The sequence below is a fragment of the Lucilia cuprina genome, chromosome 3 (genome assembly GCF_022045245.1).
Source record: "Lucilia cuprina isolate Lc7/37 chromosome 3, ASM2204524v1, whole genome shotgun sequence".
NCBI lineage: Eukaryota > Metazoa > Arthropoda > Insecta > Diptera > Calliphoridae > Lucilia > Lucilia cuprina.
The window spans coordinates 35985475-36003660 of record NC_060951.1 but is presented as its reverse complement, the minus strand read 5'-3'; the positions used below and the strand labels follow the sequence as shown (position 1 = coordinate 36003660).

The 18186-nt window shown below is 28.3% G+C and overlaps 1 protein-coding gene across 1 annotated transcript in view; it reads left to right on the top strand.

The window, feature by feature from the left end:
- The window catches only part of LOC111676677 (ATP-binding cassette sub-family A member 13), a 21298-nt gene extending 3705 nt beyond the window's left edge, over window positions 1-17593 (top strand). Inside the window, 22 exon segments of the mRNA XM_046945584.1 lie at window positions 815-1878; window positions 1943-2063; window positions 3343-3533; window positions 3595-3929; window positions 3991-4174; window positions 4239-4537; window positions 5928-6100; window positions 6156-7123; window positions 7190-7370; window positions 7433-7545; window positions 10357-10517; window positions 10520-10582; window positions 10585-10620; window positions 10623-10753; window positions 10755-10841; window positions 10844-11041; window positions 11043-11078; window positions 11140-11159; window positions 11161-11202; window positions 11204-11246; window positions 16992-17387; window positions 17456-17593. Coding sequence (XP_046801540.1) covers window positions 815-1878; window positions 1943-2063; window positions 3343-3533; window positions 3595-3929; window positions 3991-4174; window positions 4239-4537; window positions 5928-6100; window positions 6156-7123; window positions 7190-7370; window positions 7433-7545; window positions 10357-10517; window positions 10520-10582; window positions 10585-10620; window positions 10623-10753; window positions 10755-10841; window positions 10844-11041; window positions 11043-11078; window positions 11140-11159; window positions 11161-11202; window positions 11204-11246; window positions 16992-17387; window positions 17456-17578 — 4965 coding nt within the window. The 3' untranslated portion in view covers window positions 17579-17593.
- Window positions 17594-18186: the final 593 nt, after the last annotated feature.

Sequence of the window (18186 nt, the reverse complement as noted above, 5' to 3'; positions counted from 1 at the left end):
TTTCTATAGAAAACTCTTTCATCGAGAGATTTTCTATAGAAAACTCTTTCATCGAGAGATTTTCTATAGAAAACTCTTTCATCGAGAGATTTTCTATAGAAAACTCTTAAAACGAGAGATTTTCTATAGAAAACTCTTTCATCGAGAGATTTTCTACAGAAACTCTTTCGTCGAGAGATTTTCTATAGAAAACTCTTAAAACGAGAGATTTTCTATAAAATGCTCTTCTATTAAAAGATTTTCTTTAAAAAAACTTTTCTATTGGTAGATTTTCTATAGAAAACTTTTCCATAGAGAGAATTTGTATAGAAAATACTTCTGTCGAAGTATTTTTATATAAAACTCGAGAGATTTTCTATTAAAAACGCTTCTATCGAGAAATTTTTTTATTGAGAACTCTTAAATTGAGAGATTTTCTATTGAAAAGGGTTCTATCGAGAAATTTTCTTTAAAAACTTTTCTATCGAACGATATTCTTTACAAAACTTTTCTATAGAAAATGTCTCTCTATCAACAAGAGATTTTCTATAGAAAAATCTCAGCAAGAGATTTTCTATAGAAAATATCTCTCTATCAGCAAGAGATTTTCTATAGAAAATATCTTTCTATCAGCAAAAGATTTTCTACAGAAAATGTCTCTCTATCAGCAAGAGATTTTCTATAGAAAATGTCTCTCTATCAGCAAGAGAATCAAGAGATTTTCTATAGAAAATATGTTTCTTTAATCGAGAGTTTTTTCCGGAAATTATTCTTTTATTGTCTATAGAAAATGTTTCTAATTATTACGCTTTTTATTTCTATATATATTTTTCAGTCCAATTCTACATTTGAAGAACTGAATCGCCTCAAAATGTTATCGGTAGCATTGGAACAAATTCTCACTAAATTGCGTGAAGATAAACCCTTTCAGGATGGTTTTGATAGTCTAATTCGTTTGGCTCAGACTCCATTTGTTCGCTCAATTATTGGTGATGAAATTGATATGGATCAAATTGAAACTGTTATACAACGTATACGTACTGATCCCATTATCTATGATGTCATAACAACGATCAAAAATATTCTAGAATGTTTTTCAGTAGATCGTTTTGAAGCCTATGATACTGAATCGGAACTGAGACGTAAAGCTTTTGAACTAAATCAAAAGAGACTATTCTATGCGGCTATATATTTCAATGAAACTGAGACAGAAAATGTTTCCTATAAGTTTCATATGGACACCCAAAATACACAACCCACCATTGAAAATCGTAATCGTTTTTGGTTCCCCGGACCATCAGGAAGTATGTTAATGGATATGAAATATCATCGAGGTTTTGTACAAATTAAACAAGCTCTTGATTTGGGTATTATAAAGCATAAAAAGGAGAAATTAAAAAAGCAAGGTTTACTAACGGAAGTACCACTAACGACTGCACCTAAAAGTTCCTTCTCCATAAAAGTGGTCACTGATGAAGATGTTGTCACAGAAGATGAAGACGAAGATGATGATGATGATTGGTTTACCGATTCGAATAAAACCGATAATTCCAATGTTCCCCGTCCTACTTCTAGTTTAATATCTAGCTTATCCTCTGGCATAGCCGATCGTGTGAACATAAATGATTTTGCTGTCACTACAGAGCAGAATTTCAATGATTCTGCTAAAACTTTACTAATTCAAGAGCTTCCAAAACCTACCACATTTTATCCGGATTTAAATGATAGTTCAGAGGAGGATGACTTAAATCTGGATATTTTACACAGACAAAAACGTCAAGGTTTTTTTGACTTTTTATTGGGTTTTAGTGATGACTCAGATGGAAGTCTTAAATATGCTATAGATGATTTAGAATTTCATACGAAACAATTTCCATATCCAGCTTATACGGAAGATGAGTAAGTTTTGTTTTTTTATAGAAAAAGAAAACGATTTTGTATTTTAAAAAATTTTTAATTTCAGTTTCAAAACTGGTATTTATTTGGCTCAAGCTATCCAGTGTGCTTTCTTTTTGGGTCTAGTAGCAGAAATCGCCTCTTGTGTGAGACATTTGATATGGATGCGAGAATCGAGAAATTCTATGGTGAGTTTATTTTCTCTAAAATCTCTTTTATTAAAAGATTTTCTATAGAAAACTCCTTTATTGAAAAAAATTTCTATAGAAAACTACTATGTTTTATAAACAACTCGTTTATCTATAGTAAATCTCTTTCTGATCTAGAGACCTTTTCTATACGAAATCTCTCGTTGATGTAGAGACATTTTCTATAGGAAATTTCTCGCTGATCGATAGACAATTGCTGTAGAAAATCTCACTGCTGAACGATAAACATTTTCTATGGAAAATCTCTAGCTGATCGAATGACAATTGCTATAGGAAATCTCTTGTTGATCAAGAGACATTATCTATAGGAAATCTATCGCTGATCGAGAGATATTTTCTGTAGGAAATCTCTAGCTGATCGAGAGACATTTTCTGTAGGAAATTTCTCGTTTATGTAGTGACATTTTCTTTAGGAAATCTCTGACTTATGTGGAGACATTTTCTATAGGAAATCTCTCTCCGCTCAAGAGACATTTTCTATAGGGAATCTTTCTCCGATCTAGAGATATTTTCTATAAGAAATCTCTCGCTCATCGAAAAACATTTTGTATAGGAAATCTCTTGCTAATCTTAAGACATTTTCTATAGGAAATCTCTCGCTGATAAAGATAAATTATAAATAGAAAATCTCCCGCTAACTGAGGGGTATTTTCTATAAGAAATCTCTCGGTGTTTGAAAGACTTTTTCTATAAAAATCGAGAAATAATTTCTATAGGAAATATCTTGCTGATCGAGGAAATTTCTATAGGAAATTTCTCGCCTATCGAGAGACATTTTCTATAGGAAATCTCTTGCTGATCAAGAGACATTTTCTACAGGAAATTTCTCGCTGATCGAAACACATTTTATTTAGGAAATATCTCGCTGATCGAGAGACTTTTTCTATAGGAAATCTCTCGCTGGTCAACATACATTTTCTATAGGGAATTTCTCACTAATCGAGAGATATTTTGAATAGGAAATCTATCATTGACCGAGTGACATTTGCTGTAGTTATCTTCCGATGATCGAGTTTTTCCGTTTCTATAAGAAACTTCTAATTGATAGAATTTTTTCTGCAGAAATTCTCTTATTGAAAGAAAGACCTTATTGTATAGAAAATCTCTTATTGAAAGAGAAGCACATTCTTAAGAAAATTTCTAATTGAAAGAGAGACACATTCTCTTTTTTTTTAATTAACAAAAAAATATTTCTATGGAAATGAAAAAGATTTGAAGAAAATTTTCATCTTATATTTTTTTATCTTTCCATCTTTAGATCATGCGCTCTATGGGCTTAAAACCTTGCTCCGAATTGACTTCCTGGTGTATAGTAACATTTTTGGAATTACTTATTATCTTTATTGGTTGCAGTATTATTTTATATTCTGGCGGTATGGTGGTCTATACCAAATGGTTGTTTGTCATGATTTATCTCTGCATCTTTGGAGCTTGTCTGATATCTTTCTGGTAAGAAACTACATATTATTATCTTAACAGTTCCTTATAAAATTCAATTATTTCTTTGCAGTTACTTGTGTTCAACTTTCTTCATGTCAGCCACAATAGGAGCTGTAGCCACTGCTGTTATTTTCTTTATTACCTTCTGTCCCTACATTATAGTTTTACTATTTGATGCTCAATTGAATTCCTTGCAAAATTTTGCCATTAATTTATCTTTTACCACAGCATTTGCTCATGGCTGGAGTCATATTATGCGCATGGAATTGCAAGAAGTTGGTTTAAGTTTTGAGTCAGTATTTCGTGAAGGTTTAAGAGGTGAATACGGATTTGCTTTATTTATGATTATATTGGATTTGTGTATTTATACATTTATTGGTTATGTTCATCAGAGATTTAAGGATGGTGAGTAAAGGAAAACTTTTATATTTATAAGTTAACTTTTAGCAAAATTTTTCTTTTAAAGATGAATTCCGTTTTACTGAAGTCCAAAGAGAAGATTTAGATTCTAGTGTAGGTGCTACTCTGACAAATGTTACAAAAGTTTACAATGAAAATAAAATAGCTGTTAGTGACATTTCTCTATCATTCCCAAGAAATCAAGTCACTTGTTTGTTGGGTCGTAATGGTGCTGGAAAGAGTACTATAATGTAAGATTATTGTATATTCCTTATTAATCTTTATATGAAACTAATATTTCCTTTATTATCTCAGTAAAATGCTTACCGGTCAGGTGGTACAAACAACTGGTCGTGTTATTCTCTCCCAGGCTATGTCTAATTCAACAGATTATGATAAAATTGGCGTTTGTGCTCAGGATAATATTCTGATACCAAATCTAACGGCTCGTGAGCATTTAGAAATGTATGCAAAAATAAAATTAAAACCCGGTTACGAAGCGGAAGTTAATAAAACTCTTAAGAATTTAAATTTTGGAAAACATGAAAGTTATCAGGCTTCGCAGTTATCGGGTGGCTATCAGAGAAGATTATGTGTGGCGATAGCTTTTATAGGTGAGTAAAATAAATTATGGAAATATGTTCTACAGAAAACTCTTCTCTAGAGACATTTCTAAAGAAAATTCTTCTATCGAACAATTTTTTTAGCGAAAGATATAGAAAACTTTTTCAGCGAAAAGTTTCTATAGACAACTAGCGAAATCTCTCGCTGATCAAAAGACATTTTCTATATGAAATTTCTATATGATTGAGATACATTTTCTATAGGAAATATTCGCTGATCGGGAGTAATTTTCCTATGAAATCTCTCACTGATCGAGATACTTTTTCTATAGGAAATCTCGCTGATTGAGATACATTTTCTATAGAAAATTTTTTTGCAGATCTATAAACATTTTCTATAGGAAATCTCTTGCTGATCAAAATTCCTTTTCTATTATTATTAAAAACCGGTTACGAAGCGGAGACATTTTCTATAGGAAATCTTTCGCAGATCGAGATACCTTTTCTATAGTAAAATCTCTCACTGATCGAGGGACATTTTCTATAGGAAATCTCTCGCTGATTGATAGACATTTTCTATAGGAAATTTCTTGCTGATCGATAAACATTTTCTATAGAAAGATTTTCTATAGAAAACTTCTTTAGAGAAAGATTCTCTATAGAAAACTTTTCCAGCGAAAGATTCTCTATAGAAAACTTTTTCAGCATAAGATTCTCTATTGAAAGATTTTCTATAGAAAACTTCTTTAGTGAGAGATTTTCTATAGAAAACTTTTCCAACGAAAGATTTTCTATAGAAAGCTCTTCAAACGAAAGATTTTCTATAGAAAACTTTTCCAACGAAAGATTTTCTTTAGAGAAAAATTTTCTATAGAAAACTTCTTTAGAGGAACATTCTCTATAGAAAACTTTTTCAGCGAAAGATTCTCTATTGAAAGATTTTCTATAGAAAACTTCTTTAGCACAAGATTTTCAATAGAAAACTTCTTTAGCGAAAGATTTTCTATTGAAAACTTCTTTAGCGAAAGATTTTCTATAGAAAACTTCTTTAGCGAAAGATTTTCTATAGAAAACTTCTTCAGCGAAAGATTTTCTATAGAAAACTTCTCTAGCGAAAGACTTTCTATAGAAAACTTCTCTAGATTCTCTATAGAAAACTTTTCCAGCGAAAGATTCTCTATAGAAAACTTTTCCAGCGAAAGATTCTCTATAGAAAACTTTTTCAGCGAAAGATTTTCTATTGAAAACTTTTCCAACGAAAGGTTTTCTATAGAAAACTTCTCCAGCTAAAGATTTTCTGGAGAAAACTACTCTAGTGAAAGATTTTCAATAGAAAACTCTTCCAGCAAAATATTTTCTATAGAAATTCTTTAAAATCAAATGATATTCTATTAAATATTTTGACCGAAAACTATTCGAAAAAATTGTTAATTTATTCCAGGATCTCCCAATGTTGTGATCTTAGATGAACCTTGCAATGGTGTTGACAATAAGGCCCGTAAAGATATATGGGACCTTATAGAGAGATTACGTAAAGGAAGAGCTGTTATATTTGCCACACATTTCCTTGATGAAGCTGAGCATCTAAGCGATGTTATAGTCATCATGAAGAATGTAAGTTAAAGACTTCAGCGGTTTAAAGCAATTCCTTAAGTTGTTATTTTTTCAGGGAAAAATTATAGCTAAACATAATCCTGAAACTTTAAAAAATCATTGTACTTCTTACTATGAAGTCTACATGAATTGCTGTGATTCACATACATCTGATGAAATTACCAAAAAGGCCGATAAACTGTTGACCAATTTTAGAGAATTAGAGAAATCTTCTAGTACCGATTTAAGATTAAGAATATCATACGATCAACAGAATGAAAATTCATCAGAATATTTTAAATATTTACAAGATCTACAAAGTCAGGGAAGAATTAAGGATTTAAGTGTAGAAACGGAAAATTTGGAACATGTCTTTAAGAATTTAGATAAGAATTGTAATGGCAGTGTTAGATTCAATGGTCATGCCATCGATATGATGAAAAATGTTAAACTAAAGAAAGATTTCGGTTGGGATATGGTACGTGAGACGCCTCTGACTAGATTTGAAGCCATGCGTCAACTATTCTGGAAACGTTTGGTGCATTTTAGCCGCAACTACAAAATGTTGTTGTGTGTTATAGTATTACCGGCTCTCTTTGAAATATGTGCCATGTGGTTTGTGGCTCAGCGACTGGAAGATGATTTTGATAAAACCATACAATTATCACGTAATCTATATCCCAAGACTACACAAATGTTAAGTATGGAAAAATCTTTGGATTTTACTCAAAAAGTTTATGATAATATGAAACAGGATTGTTCTGCGGAAATGCCCTGCAAACAATTTCATAATTCGGAAAGATCATTCTATTGGATTCTAGAGACTTTAAATGATTATCAGGAAAAACGTTATGGTGGTTATAGTTTTAATGATAGCAAATCTATAGTTTGGTATAATAATAAAGGTTATCATGCCATGATGGCCTGGTTAAACGATATGAATTCGTATCTACTGCAAATCGAAACGAATGATACCAACTATAAGATAACAGCTTATAATGAACCCTGGGAATTGGGTTATATGGAATTGAGTACAACATCCATGTAAGATTAAGGCGATTTTGAAAAAGAATTATAATAAATATTCATCAATATTCTCTTATATTTTAGTTTACGTCAGGCTGGTGACTCCTGTATGGCTTTCATTTTGCTCATAGCCTTTTCAATGGTGGTGGCTGTAGCCTCGGTATATCTAGTCAATGAACGTGTTAAGGGTGAAAAGTTACAACAGAAATTGTGCGGTGTTGATGCCTCTACCTATTGGGGTGTAGCTTTCGTGTGGGATTTTTTGGTGGGTTTAAGAGATTTCAAAATTTATATTCATATTGTAATTGTTTTTGGTTTTTTTTTTAGATTATGATTTTAGCAGTATTGGTATGCAGTTCCATAATTCTAGCTTTCGATATGCCAGTGTTCACCGATCGTCAACAATTGTGGGGCGTCATTGTCTTGGCTTTGTTCTTTGCGTAAGTAAGCGTTTCCATTTGTTTCCATAATCCACCTTTCTAACGATAAGTTTTCTATAGAAAACTTTTCTAACGGTAGATTTTCTATAGAAAACTTTTATAACGAAAATTTTCTATAGAAACCTCTTCAATCGAAATATTATCTATAGAACACTTTTTAAACGAAAAATATTTTATAGAAAACTTTTCAATCGAAAGATTTTCTATAGAAAACTTTTCAATCGAAAGATTTTCTATAGAAAACTTTTCAATCGAAAGATTTTCTATAGAAAACTTTTCAATCGAAAGATTTTCTATAGAAAACTTTTCAATCGAAAGATTTTCTATAGAAAACTTTTCAATCGAAAGATTTTCTATAGAAAACTTTTCAATCGAAAGATTTTCTATAGAAAACTTTTCAATCGAAAGATTTTCTATAGAAAACTTTTCAATCGAAAGATTTTCTATAGAAAACTTTTCAATCGAAAGATTTTCTATAGAAAACTTTTCAATCGAAAGATTTTCTATAGAAAACTTTTCAATCGAAAGATTTTCTATAGAAAACTTTTCAATCGAAAGATTTTCTATAGAAAACTTTTCAATCGAAAGATTTTCTATAGAAAACTTTTCAATCGAAAGATTTTCTATAGAAAACTTTTCAATCGAAAGATTGAAAAGAAAATAGAATAGATAGAAAACTTTTCAATCGAAAGATTTTCTATAGAAAACTTTTCAATCGAAAGATTTTCTATAGAAAACATTTCAATCGAAAGATTTTCTATAGAAAACATTTCAATCGAAAGATTTTCTTTATTAAAAATAGAAAATCGAAATGATTTGATTTCTAATAGAAAACTTTCAATCGAAGATTTTCTATAGAAAACATTTCAATCGAAAGATTTTCTATAGAAAACATTTCAATCGAAAGATTTTCTATAGAAAACTTTTCAATCGAAAGATTTTCTATAGAAAACTTTTCAATCGAAAGATTTTCTATAGAAAACTTTTCAATCGAAAGATTTTCTATAGAAAACTTTTCAATCGAAAGATTTTCTATAGAAAACTTTTCAATCGAAAGATTTTCTATAGAAAACTTTTCAATCGAAAGATTTTCTATAGAAAACTTTTCAATCGAAAGATTTTCTATAGAAAACTTTTCAATCGAAAGATTTTCTATAGAAAACTTTTCAATCGAAAGATTTTCTATAGAAAACTTTTCAATCGAAAGATTTTCTATAGAAAACTTTCAATCGAAAGATTTTCTATAGAAAACTTTTCAATCGAAAGATTTTCTATAGAAAACTTTTCAATCGAAAGATTTTCTATAGAAAACTTTTCAATCGAAAGATTTTCTATAGAAAACTTTTCAATCGAAAGATTTTCTATAGAAAACTTTTCAATCGAAAGATTTTCTATAAAAACTTTTCAATCGAAAGATTTTCTATAGAAAACTTTTCAATCGAAAGATTTTCTATAGAAAACTTTTCAATCAAAAGATTTTCTATAGAAAACTTTTCTAACAAAAGATTTTCTGTAGAAAACTTTTCTAACAAAAGATTTTCTGTAGAAAACTTTTCAATTGAAAGATTTTCTGTAGAAAACTTTTCAATTGAAAGATTTTCTGTAGAAAACTTTTCAATTGAAAGATTTTCTATAGAAAACTTTTCAATCGAAATATTTTCTATAAAAAACTTTTCAATCGAAATATTTTCTATAGAAAACTTTTTAATCGAAAGATTTTCTATAGAAAACTTTTCAATCGAAAGATTTTCTATAGAAAACTTTTCAATCGAAAGATTTTCTATAGAAAACTTTTCAATCGAAAGATTTTCTATAGAAAACTTTTCAATCGAAAGATTTTCTATAGAAAACTTTTCAATCGAAAGATTTTCTATAGAAAACTTTTCAATCGAAAGATTTTTCTATAGAAAACTTTTCAATCGAAAGATTTTCTATAGAAAACTTTCAATCGAAAGATTTTCTATAGAAAACTTTTCAATCGAAAGATTTTCTATAGAAAACTTTCAATCGAAAGATTTTCTATAGAAAACTTTTCAATCGAAAGATTTTCTATAGAAAACTTTTCAATCGAAAGATTTTCTATAGAAAACTTTTCAATCGAAAGATTTTCTATAGAAAACTTTTCAATCGAAAGATTTTCTATAGAAAACTTTTCAATCGAAAGATTTTCTATAGAAAACTTTTCAATCGAAAGATTTTTTATAGAAAACTTTTCAATCGAAAGATTTTCTATAGAAAACTTTTCAATCGAAAGATTTTCTATAGAAAACTCTTCAATCGAAAGATTTTCTATAGAAAACTTTTCAATCGAAAGATTTTCTATAGAAAACTTTTCAATCGAAATATTTTCTATAAAAAACTTTTCAATCGAAATATTTTCTATAAAAAACTTTTCAATCGAAATATTTCTATAGAAAATTTTTCAATCGAAAGATTTTCTATAGAAAACCTTTCAGTCGAAGGATTTTCTATAGAAAACATTACAGTCGAAAGATTTCAATAGAAAACTTTTCTAACGAATGATTTTCTATAAAAACGTTTCTAACGAAAGATTTTCTATAGAAAGATTTTTTATAGAAAACTTTTCTAACGAGCGAAGATTTCCTACATAAACGTTTCTAACGAAAGATTTTCTATAGAAAATTTTCAATCAAAAGATTTCTATTAGAAAACTTTTCAATCGGTAGATTTTCTGTAGGAAACGGAAGTTTTCTAATAAAATTTCTTTCATTAAAATTGTTGAAAAAAACTTTATTCATTGAAGAAGTTATCCTACAAAAGTTTTAAATTTGGGTTTCAATTCTTTTACAGTTTTGCCTGCATACCTGCCGTTCATGTCTTCGAAAAGTGTTTCTCCGATTCCATTGTGGCTATTGTTACAATTTTCATCCTAAATGTTATCATACCTCTTTTCTACCATCACACCATGTCCATTATTGTATTACTAGGTGTAGTGGGTGATTCAGCCACCTGGATGAGTGGCGTTTCTTCTTAAATCATCGTTTTTTCCTTATCTTCCCTCAGCATGCTTGTGGTGATGTCTACTTGAAATATGTAAAAATTATATGGTTGCATTGTATTCAAACGTTATGATATTGATTCTTATAAAAATCCTGTAAACAGTGATTTACTTAAACCCATTATAATCTCATTAACCATATTGGGTATATTGTTTATATGTATCAATGTCTTGCTAGAGTCGGGTTTAAGTTATAAAGTTTAAGGAGATAATTAGTGAACGTGTGGGCCTATGTCAAGCCAAAGAAAATAGACATTTTGAAGAATTGAAAATTGTTTTTCAATACAAAACTCTCTTAAGAGAAATGATAAAATGGATAGTACACCTGCTCTGAAAGTGGAAAATCTTTGCAAATCCTATGGTAAAAATCAATATGCATTTCGATATAACATTCTCGGTAAATGCAGAGAATGTTTTGGTTTATTGGGTAAAAATTGTGCGGGTAAATCGACCATTTTCAAAATGCTATCGGGACAATGTGCAACCCAATGTGGGTCATATTGTCTATGAAAATGTAAGTTTTATTGACTTTATATCATTACCAGATCTTCAAAAATGTAATAAAACTTTAACAGCCCGAAATTTCCTATTGTCCAACAAAAAACTTTGGATTCCTTACTTACTGTGCGAGAATGCATAAATTTATGGTCGTCTTAGACGTATTACCATATACCCAAGGTAAGTTCTTTCTTTCTTTCAAATTTCCTACAAATTTGGAATTACTTTATTAAAATTCGTTTATCAGTATCTCCATGTTAATACAATCTATAAGACTTTTGGTTAATATATTTATTTCGCCATGTGACAAGACGCATACAATTTGTTTCCTTTAACATAAATTCTTCCGGATTCTGTGTATGATTTAAATCTCTTATTGCATAATCAAACTGCGTGATACACCATTTCCTTATCGTACACTGTGACCGTACAATATATTGGTCTTACCGTCTGTACGCTAGCCAGCCAAATTACTAAAAGTTCTTGATTTATAGAAATTGGGATTGTGAATATTTCCTTTAAGTTTATCTTTAATATTCAATAGCGTTGACCAAGACGTGCGACAGGCCATTATGAGAATGGGTAGATGGGAAGTTAAATGTTCATAGGGTTTGGGTAAAAAGGCATTATTTATGCAAAGCCCTCTTTCTGTGGGTCGCGAAGAACTGGAAGTAACGAAAATATAAATAATTAGTTTACGTCAATATGTTAATTTCGGTTTTCTCCATGTTCTATACAAAATCTTTGGTTTTTATTGGTTTCCACAGAAAAGTTTTCTATAGAAAATCTTTCGATTAAAAAGTTTTCTATAGAAAATCTTTCGATTGAAAAGTTTTCTATAGAAAATCTTTCGATTGAAAAGTTTTCTATAGAAAATCTTTCGATTGAAAAGTTTTCTATAGAAAATCTTTCGATTGAAAAGTTTTCTATAGAAAATCTTTCGATTGAAAAGTTTTCTATAGAAAATCTTTCGATTGAAAAGTTTTCTATAGAAAATCTTTCGATTGAAAAGTTTTCTATAGAAAATCTTTCGATTGAAAAGTTTTCTATAGAAAATCTTTCGATTGAAAAGTTTTCTATAGAAAATCTTTCGATTGAAAAGTTTTCTATAGAAAATCTTTCGATTGAAAAGTTTTCTATAGAAAATCTTTCGATTGAAAAGTTTTCTATAGAAAATCTTTCGATTGAAAAGTTTTCTATAGAAAATCTTTCGATTGAAAAGTTTTCTATAGAAAATCTTTCGATTGAAAAGTTTTCTATAGAAAATCTTCGATTGAAAAGTTTTCTATAGAAAATCTTTCGATTGAAAAGTTTTCTATAGAAAATCTTTCGATTGAAAAGTTTTCTATAGAAAAATCTTTCGATTGAAAAGTTTTCTATAGAAAATCTTTCGATTGAAAAGTTTTCTATAGAAAATCTTTCGATTGAAAAGTTTTCTATAGAAAATCTTTCGATTGAAAAGTTTTCTATAGAAAATCTTTCGATTGAAAAGTTTTCTATAGAAAATCTTTCGATTGAAAAGTTTTCTATAGAAAATCTTTCGATTGAAAAGTTTTCTAGAAAAATCTTTCGATTGAAAAGTTTTCTATAGAAAATCTTTCGATTGAAAAGTTTTCTATAGAAAATCTTTTCGATTGAAAAGTTTTCTATAGAAAATCTTTCGATTGAAAAGTTTTCTATAGAAAATCTTTCGATTGAAAAGTTTTCTATAGAAAATCTTTCGATTGAAAAGTTTTCTATAGAAAATCTTTTCGATTGAAAAAGTTTTCTATAGAAAATCTTTCGATTGAAAAGTTTTCTATAGAAAATCTTTCGATTGAAAAGTTTTCTATAGAAAAATCTTTCGATTGAAAAGTTTTCTATAGAAAATCTTTCGATTGAAAAGTTTTCTATAGAAAATCTTTCGATTGAAAAGTTTTCTATAGAAAATCTTTCGATTGAAAAGTTTTCTATAGAAAATCTTTCGATTGAAAAGTTTTCTATAGAAAATCTTTCGATTGAAAAGTTTTCTATAGAAATCTTTCGATTGAAAAGTTTTCTATAGAAAATCTTTCGATTGAAAAGTTTTCTATAGAAAATCTTTCGATTGAAAAGTTTTCTATAGAAAATCTTTCGATTGAAAAGTTTTCTATAGAAAATCTTTCGATTGAAAAGTTTTCTATAGAAAATCTTTAGATTGAAAAGTTTTCTATAGAAAATCCTTCGATTGAAAAGTTTTCTATAGAAAATCTTTCGATTGAAAAGTTTTCTATAGAAATTCCTGAGACTGAAAGGTTTTCTACAGAAAATCTTTCGATTGAAAAATTTTTTATAGAAAATATTTCGATTGAAAAGTTTTCTATAAAAATTCCTTCGACTGAAAGGTTTTCTATAGAAAATCTTTCGATTGAAAAGTTTTCTATAGAAAATCTTTCGATTGAAAAGTTTTCTATAGAAAATCTTCGATTGAAAAGTTTTCTATAGAAAATCTTTCGATTGAAAAGTTTTCTATAGAAAATCTTTCGATTGAAAAGTTTTCTATAGAAAATCTTTCGATTGAAAAGTTTTCTATAGAAAATCTTTCGATTGAAAAGTTTTCTATAGAAAATCTTTCGATTGAAAAGTTTTCTATAGAAAATCTTTCGATTGAAAAGTTTTCTATAGAAAATCTTTCGATTGAAAAGTTTTCTATAGAAAATCTTTCGATTGAAAAGTTTTCTATAGAAAATCTTTCGATTGAAAAGTTTTCTATAGAAAATCTTTCGATTGAAAAGTTTTCTATAGAAAATCTTTCGATTGAAAAGTTTTCTATAGAAAATCTTTCGATTGAAAAGTTTTCTATAGAAAATCTTTCGATTGAAAAGTTTTCTATAGAAAATCTTTCGATTGAAAAGTTTTCTATAGAAAATCTTTCGATTGAAAAGTTTTCTATAGAAAATCTTTCGATTGAAAAGTTTTCTATAGAAAATCTTTCGATTGAAAAGTTTTCTATAGAAAATCTTTCGATTGAAAAGTTTTCTATAGAAAATCTTTCGATTGAAAAGTTTTCTATAGAAAATCTTTCGATTGAAAAGTTTTCTATAGAAAATCTTTCGATTGAAAAGTTTTCTATAGAAAATCTTTCGATTGAAAAGTTTTCTATAGAAAATCTTTCGATTGAAAAGTTTTCTATAGAAAATCTTTCGATTGAAAAGTTTTCTATAGAAAATCTTTCGATTGAAAAGTTTTCTATAAAAAATCTTTCGATTGAAAAGTTTTCTATAGAAAATCTTTCGACTGAAAAGTTTTCTATAGAAAATCTTTCGACTGAAAAGTTTTCTATAGAAAATCTTTCGATTGAAAAGTTTTCTATAGAAAATCTTTCGATTGAAAAGTTTTCTATAGAAAATCTTTCGATTGAAAAGTTTTCTATAGAAAATCTTTCGATTGAAAAGTTTTCTATAGAAAATCTTTCGATTGAAAAGTTTTCTATAGAAAATCTTTCGATTGAAAAGTTTTCTATAGAAAATCTTTCGATTGAAAAGTTTTCTATAGAAAATCTTTCGATTGAAAAGTTTTCTATAGAAAATCTTTCGATTGAAAAGTTTTCTATAGAAAATCTTTCGATTGAAAAGTTTTCTATAGAAAATCTTTCGATTGAAAAGTTTCTATAGAAAATCTTTCGATTGAAAAGTTTTCTATAGAAAATCTTTCGATTGAAAAGTTTTCTATAGAAAATCTTTCGATTGAAAAGTTTTCTATAGAAAATCTTTCGATTGAAAAGTTTTCTATAGAAAATCTTTCGATTGAAAAGTTTTCTATAGAAAATCTTTCGATTGAAAAGTTTTCTATAGAAAATCTTTCGATTGAAAAGTTTTCTATAGAAAATCTTTCGATTGAAAAGTTTTCTATAGAAAATCTTTCGATTGAAAAGTTTTCTATAGAAAATCTTCGATTGAAAAGTTTTCTATAGAAAATCTTTCGATTGAAAAGTTTTCTATAGAAAATCTTTCGATTGAAAAGTTTCTATAGAAAATCTTTCGATTGAAAAGTTTTCTATAGAAAATCTTTCGATTGAAAAGTTTTCTATAGAAAATCTTTCGATTGAAAAGTTTTCTATAGAAAATCTTTCGATTGAAATGTTTTCTATAGAAAATCTTTCGATTGAAAAGTTTTCTATAGAAAATCTTTCGATTGAAAAGTTTTCTATAGAAAATCTTTCGATTGAAAAGTTTTCTATAGAAAATCTTTCGATTGAAAAGTTTTCTATAGAAAATCTTTCGATTGAAAAGTTTTCTATAGAAAATCTTTCGATTGAAAAGTTTTCTATAGAAAATCTTTCGATTGAAAAGTTTCTATAGAAAATCTTTCGATTGAAAAGTTTTCTATAGAAAATCTTTCGATTGAAAAGTTTTCTATAGAAATCTTTCGATTGAAAAGTTTTCTATAGAAAATCTTTCGATTGAAAAGTTTTCTATAGAAAATCTTTCGATTGAAAAGTTTTCTATAGAAAATCTTTCGATTGAAAAGTTTTCTATAGAAAATCTTCGATTGAAAATTTTCTATAGAAAATCTTTCGATTGAAAAGTTTTCTATAGAAAATCTTTCGATTGAAAAGTTTTCTATAGAAATCTTTCGATTGAAAAGTTTTCTATAGAAAATCTTTCGATTGAAAAGTTTTCTATAGAAAATCTTTCGATTGAAAAGTTTTTCTATAGAAAATCTTTCGATTGAAAAGTTTTCTATAGAAAATCTTTCGATTGAAAAGTTTCTATAGAAAATCTTTCGATTGAAAAGTTTTCTATAGAAAATCTTTCGATTGAAAAGTTTTCTATAGAAAATCTTTCGATTGAAAAGTTTTCTATAGAAAATCTTTCGATTGAAAAGTTTTCTATAGAAAATCTTTCGATTGAAAAGTTTTCTATAGAAAATCTTTCGATTGAAAAGTTTTCTATAGAAAATCTTTCGTTTGAAAGGTTTTCTATAGAAAATCTTTCGTTTGAAAGGTTTTCTATAGAAAATCTTTCGTTTGAAAGGTTTTCTATAGAAAATCTTTCGTTTGAAAGGTTTTCTATAGAAAATCTTTCGTTTGAAAGGTTTTCTATAGAAAATCTTTCGATTGAAAAAAACTCATGTTTTTTAGATATACTTAACCTCTCACCTATCATTCGCATGGCCTCCATAGGCCAAAATACCCAAACAAACATTTTCATGAAAATCCAAATTCGTCGGATCAAATATTAAAACCGAAGGTTTTTCAGCATAAATCTCTTGACAAGGTACACCAAAATCTTCATTGTGATCGCGTAGAAAATGCGATAATACAAAAGTAACACCAAGTGTACGATTGCAAATACTAATGGGGCATTGGACCGGGGTACGTGTTAATGAGAGAAGAGATTTACGTTTTTGCAACGATTTTCCATCATTTTCATTATCCTCCTCGACATGTTTATAATGTTGATCTTCCTTTCTATCTGGCATACAATCAAATGAGTTGGAATTGTGATCACAATTACCCAAACGTAATTGTTGGCGAAATTTCGCTATATCTTGAGTACTAAACTGTTCAAATTCATCTTTGGTTAGCACACGATTCAGATGAAAGTCTGTAAAGTTAGGATTGAATTTTAAAAGTTCTTCTTTGCGTTGATTAATGAACTGTTCTTCTTTTTTGGAGTGTTTGAATTTTTGAAAATTGTTATAATGATCGTATTTTGTGGGTTGTTGAAATTGAGGTCGTTCGGGTGCAGTGCCCACAGTCTTGATTTGCAATCGATTACAATCTTGACAGGAATTAGACATGATTTTTGGATATAATTTAAAAGGATATTTGTTAAAAATAAAATTTTGTATCTTAAAACAAACGAAAATATATCAAAAACAAAAGAAAAAAAACTTGAAAATTTTAATTTATTTTTAAAAGCAAATCGATTTTGACAGTTTTTTATTTCTCTTAATATTATTTTAGTTGGTTGCCAGCATTTTGGAATCTTTTCAACTGGAAACGTATCGTGATGTTTTGGTAAAAAATCTTTCAGGTGGTAATCGTCGTAAATTAACAGTGGCTACTTCTTGTTGTGGTCGCACTTCTGTGGTTTTAATGGATGAACCCACCAGTGATATGGATCCGGTAACCAGAGCAATTGTCTATCGTACAATAGACGATTTGTTGGCCGAAAAGAGAGCTATAGTCTTAACTTCTCATTCAATATCAGAAATTGATGAAATCTGTCATCGTATTGCCGTGCTAAAAGAGGGTCAGATGTTAACCTGTAGTAGTCCCGATAATTTGAAAGCTCAATATGGTGGTTATTATAATGTTACTGTCTATTGTGATCAGAATAAGATTAGTAATTTGGAAAAGGTAAGTTATTTTTGTTTCAAGAAATGGGTAGAAATGTTTCAATTTTTTGTTTATTTTTTGATATAAAGGAAATACGCCGTAAATTTTCCGACTGTAAAGATTTACAACTTTATGCTCATTCCATTAAGTTTAGTTTGAAAGTTCAGAATCCGGTTCATAATGGTGATAAAGCTAAAGAGGTAAGATATTAAATCATAATCATAAAAGGACATTCAATTGAACAGTTTTCTATAGAAATTAATTAATTAAATTATAGAAAATCTTTTGTTAGAAAAGTTTTCTATAGAAAATCTTTCGATTGAAACGTTTTCTATAGAAAATCTTTCGATTGAAACGTTTTCTATAGAAAATCTTTCGATTGAAACGTTTTCTATAGAAAATCTTTCGATTGAAACGTTTTCTATAGAAAATCTTTCGATTGAAACGTTTTCTATAGAAAATCTTTCGATTGAAACGTTTTCTATAGAAAATCTTTCGATTGAAACGTTTTCTATAGAAAATCTTTCGATTTGAAACGTTTTCTATAGAAATCTTTCGATTGAAACGTTTTCTATAGAAAATCTTTCGATTGAAACGTTTTCTATAGAAAATCTTTCGATTGAAACGTTTTCTATAGAAAATCTTTCGATTGAAACGATTTCTATAGAAAATCTTTCGATTTAAACGTTTTCTATAGAAAATCTTTCGATTTAAACGTTTTCTATAGAAAATCTTTCGATTGAAAAGTTTTCTATAGAAAATCTTTCGATTGAAAAGTTTTCTATAGAAAATCTTTCGATTGAAAAGTTTTCTATAGAAA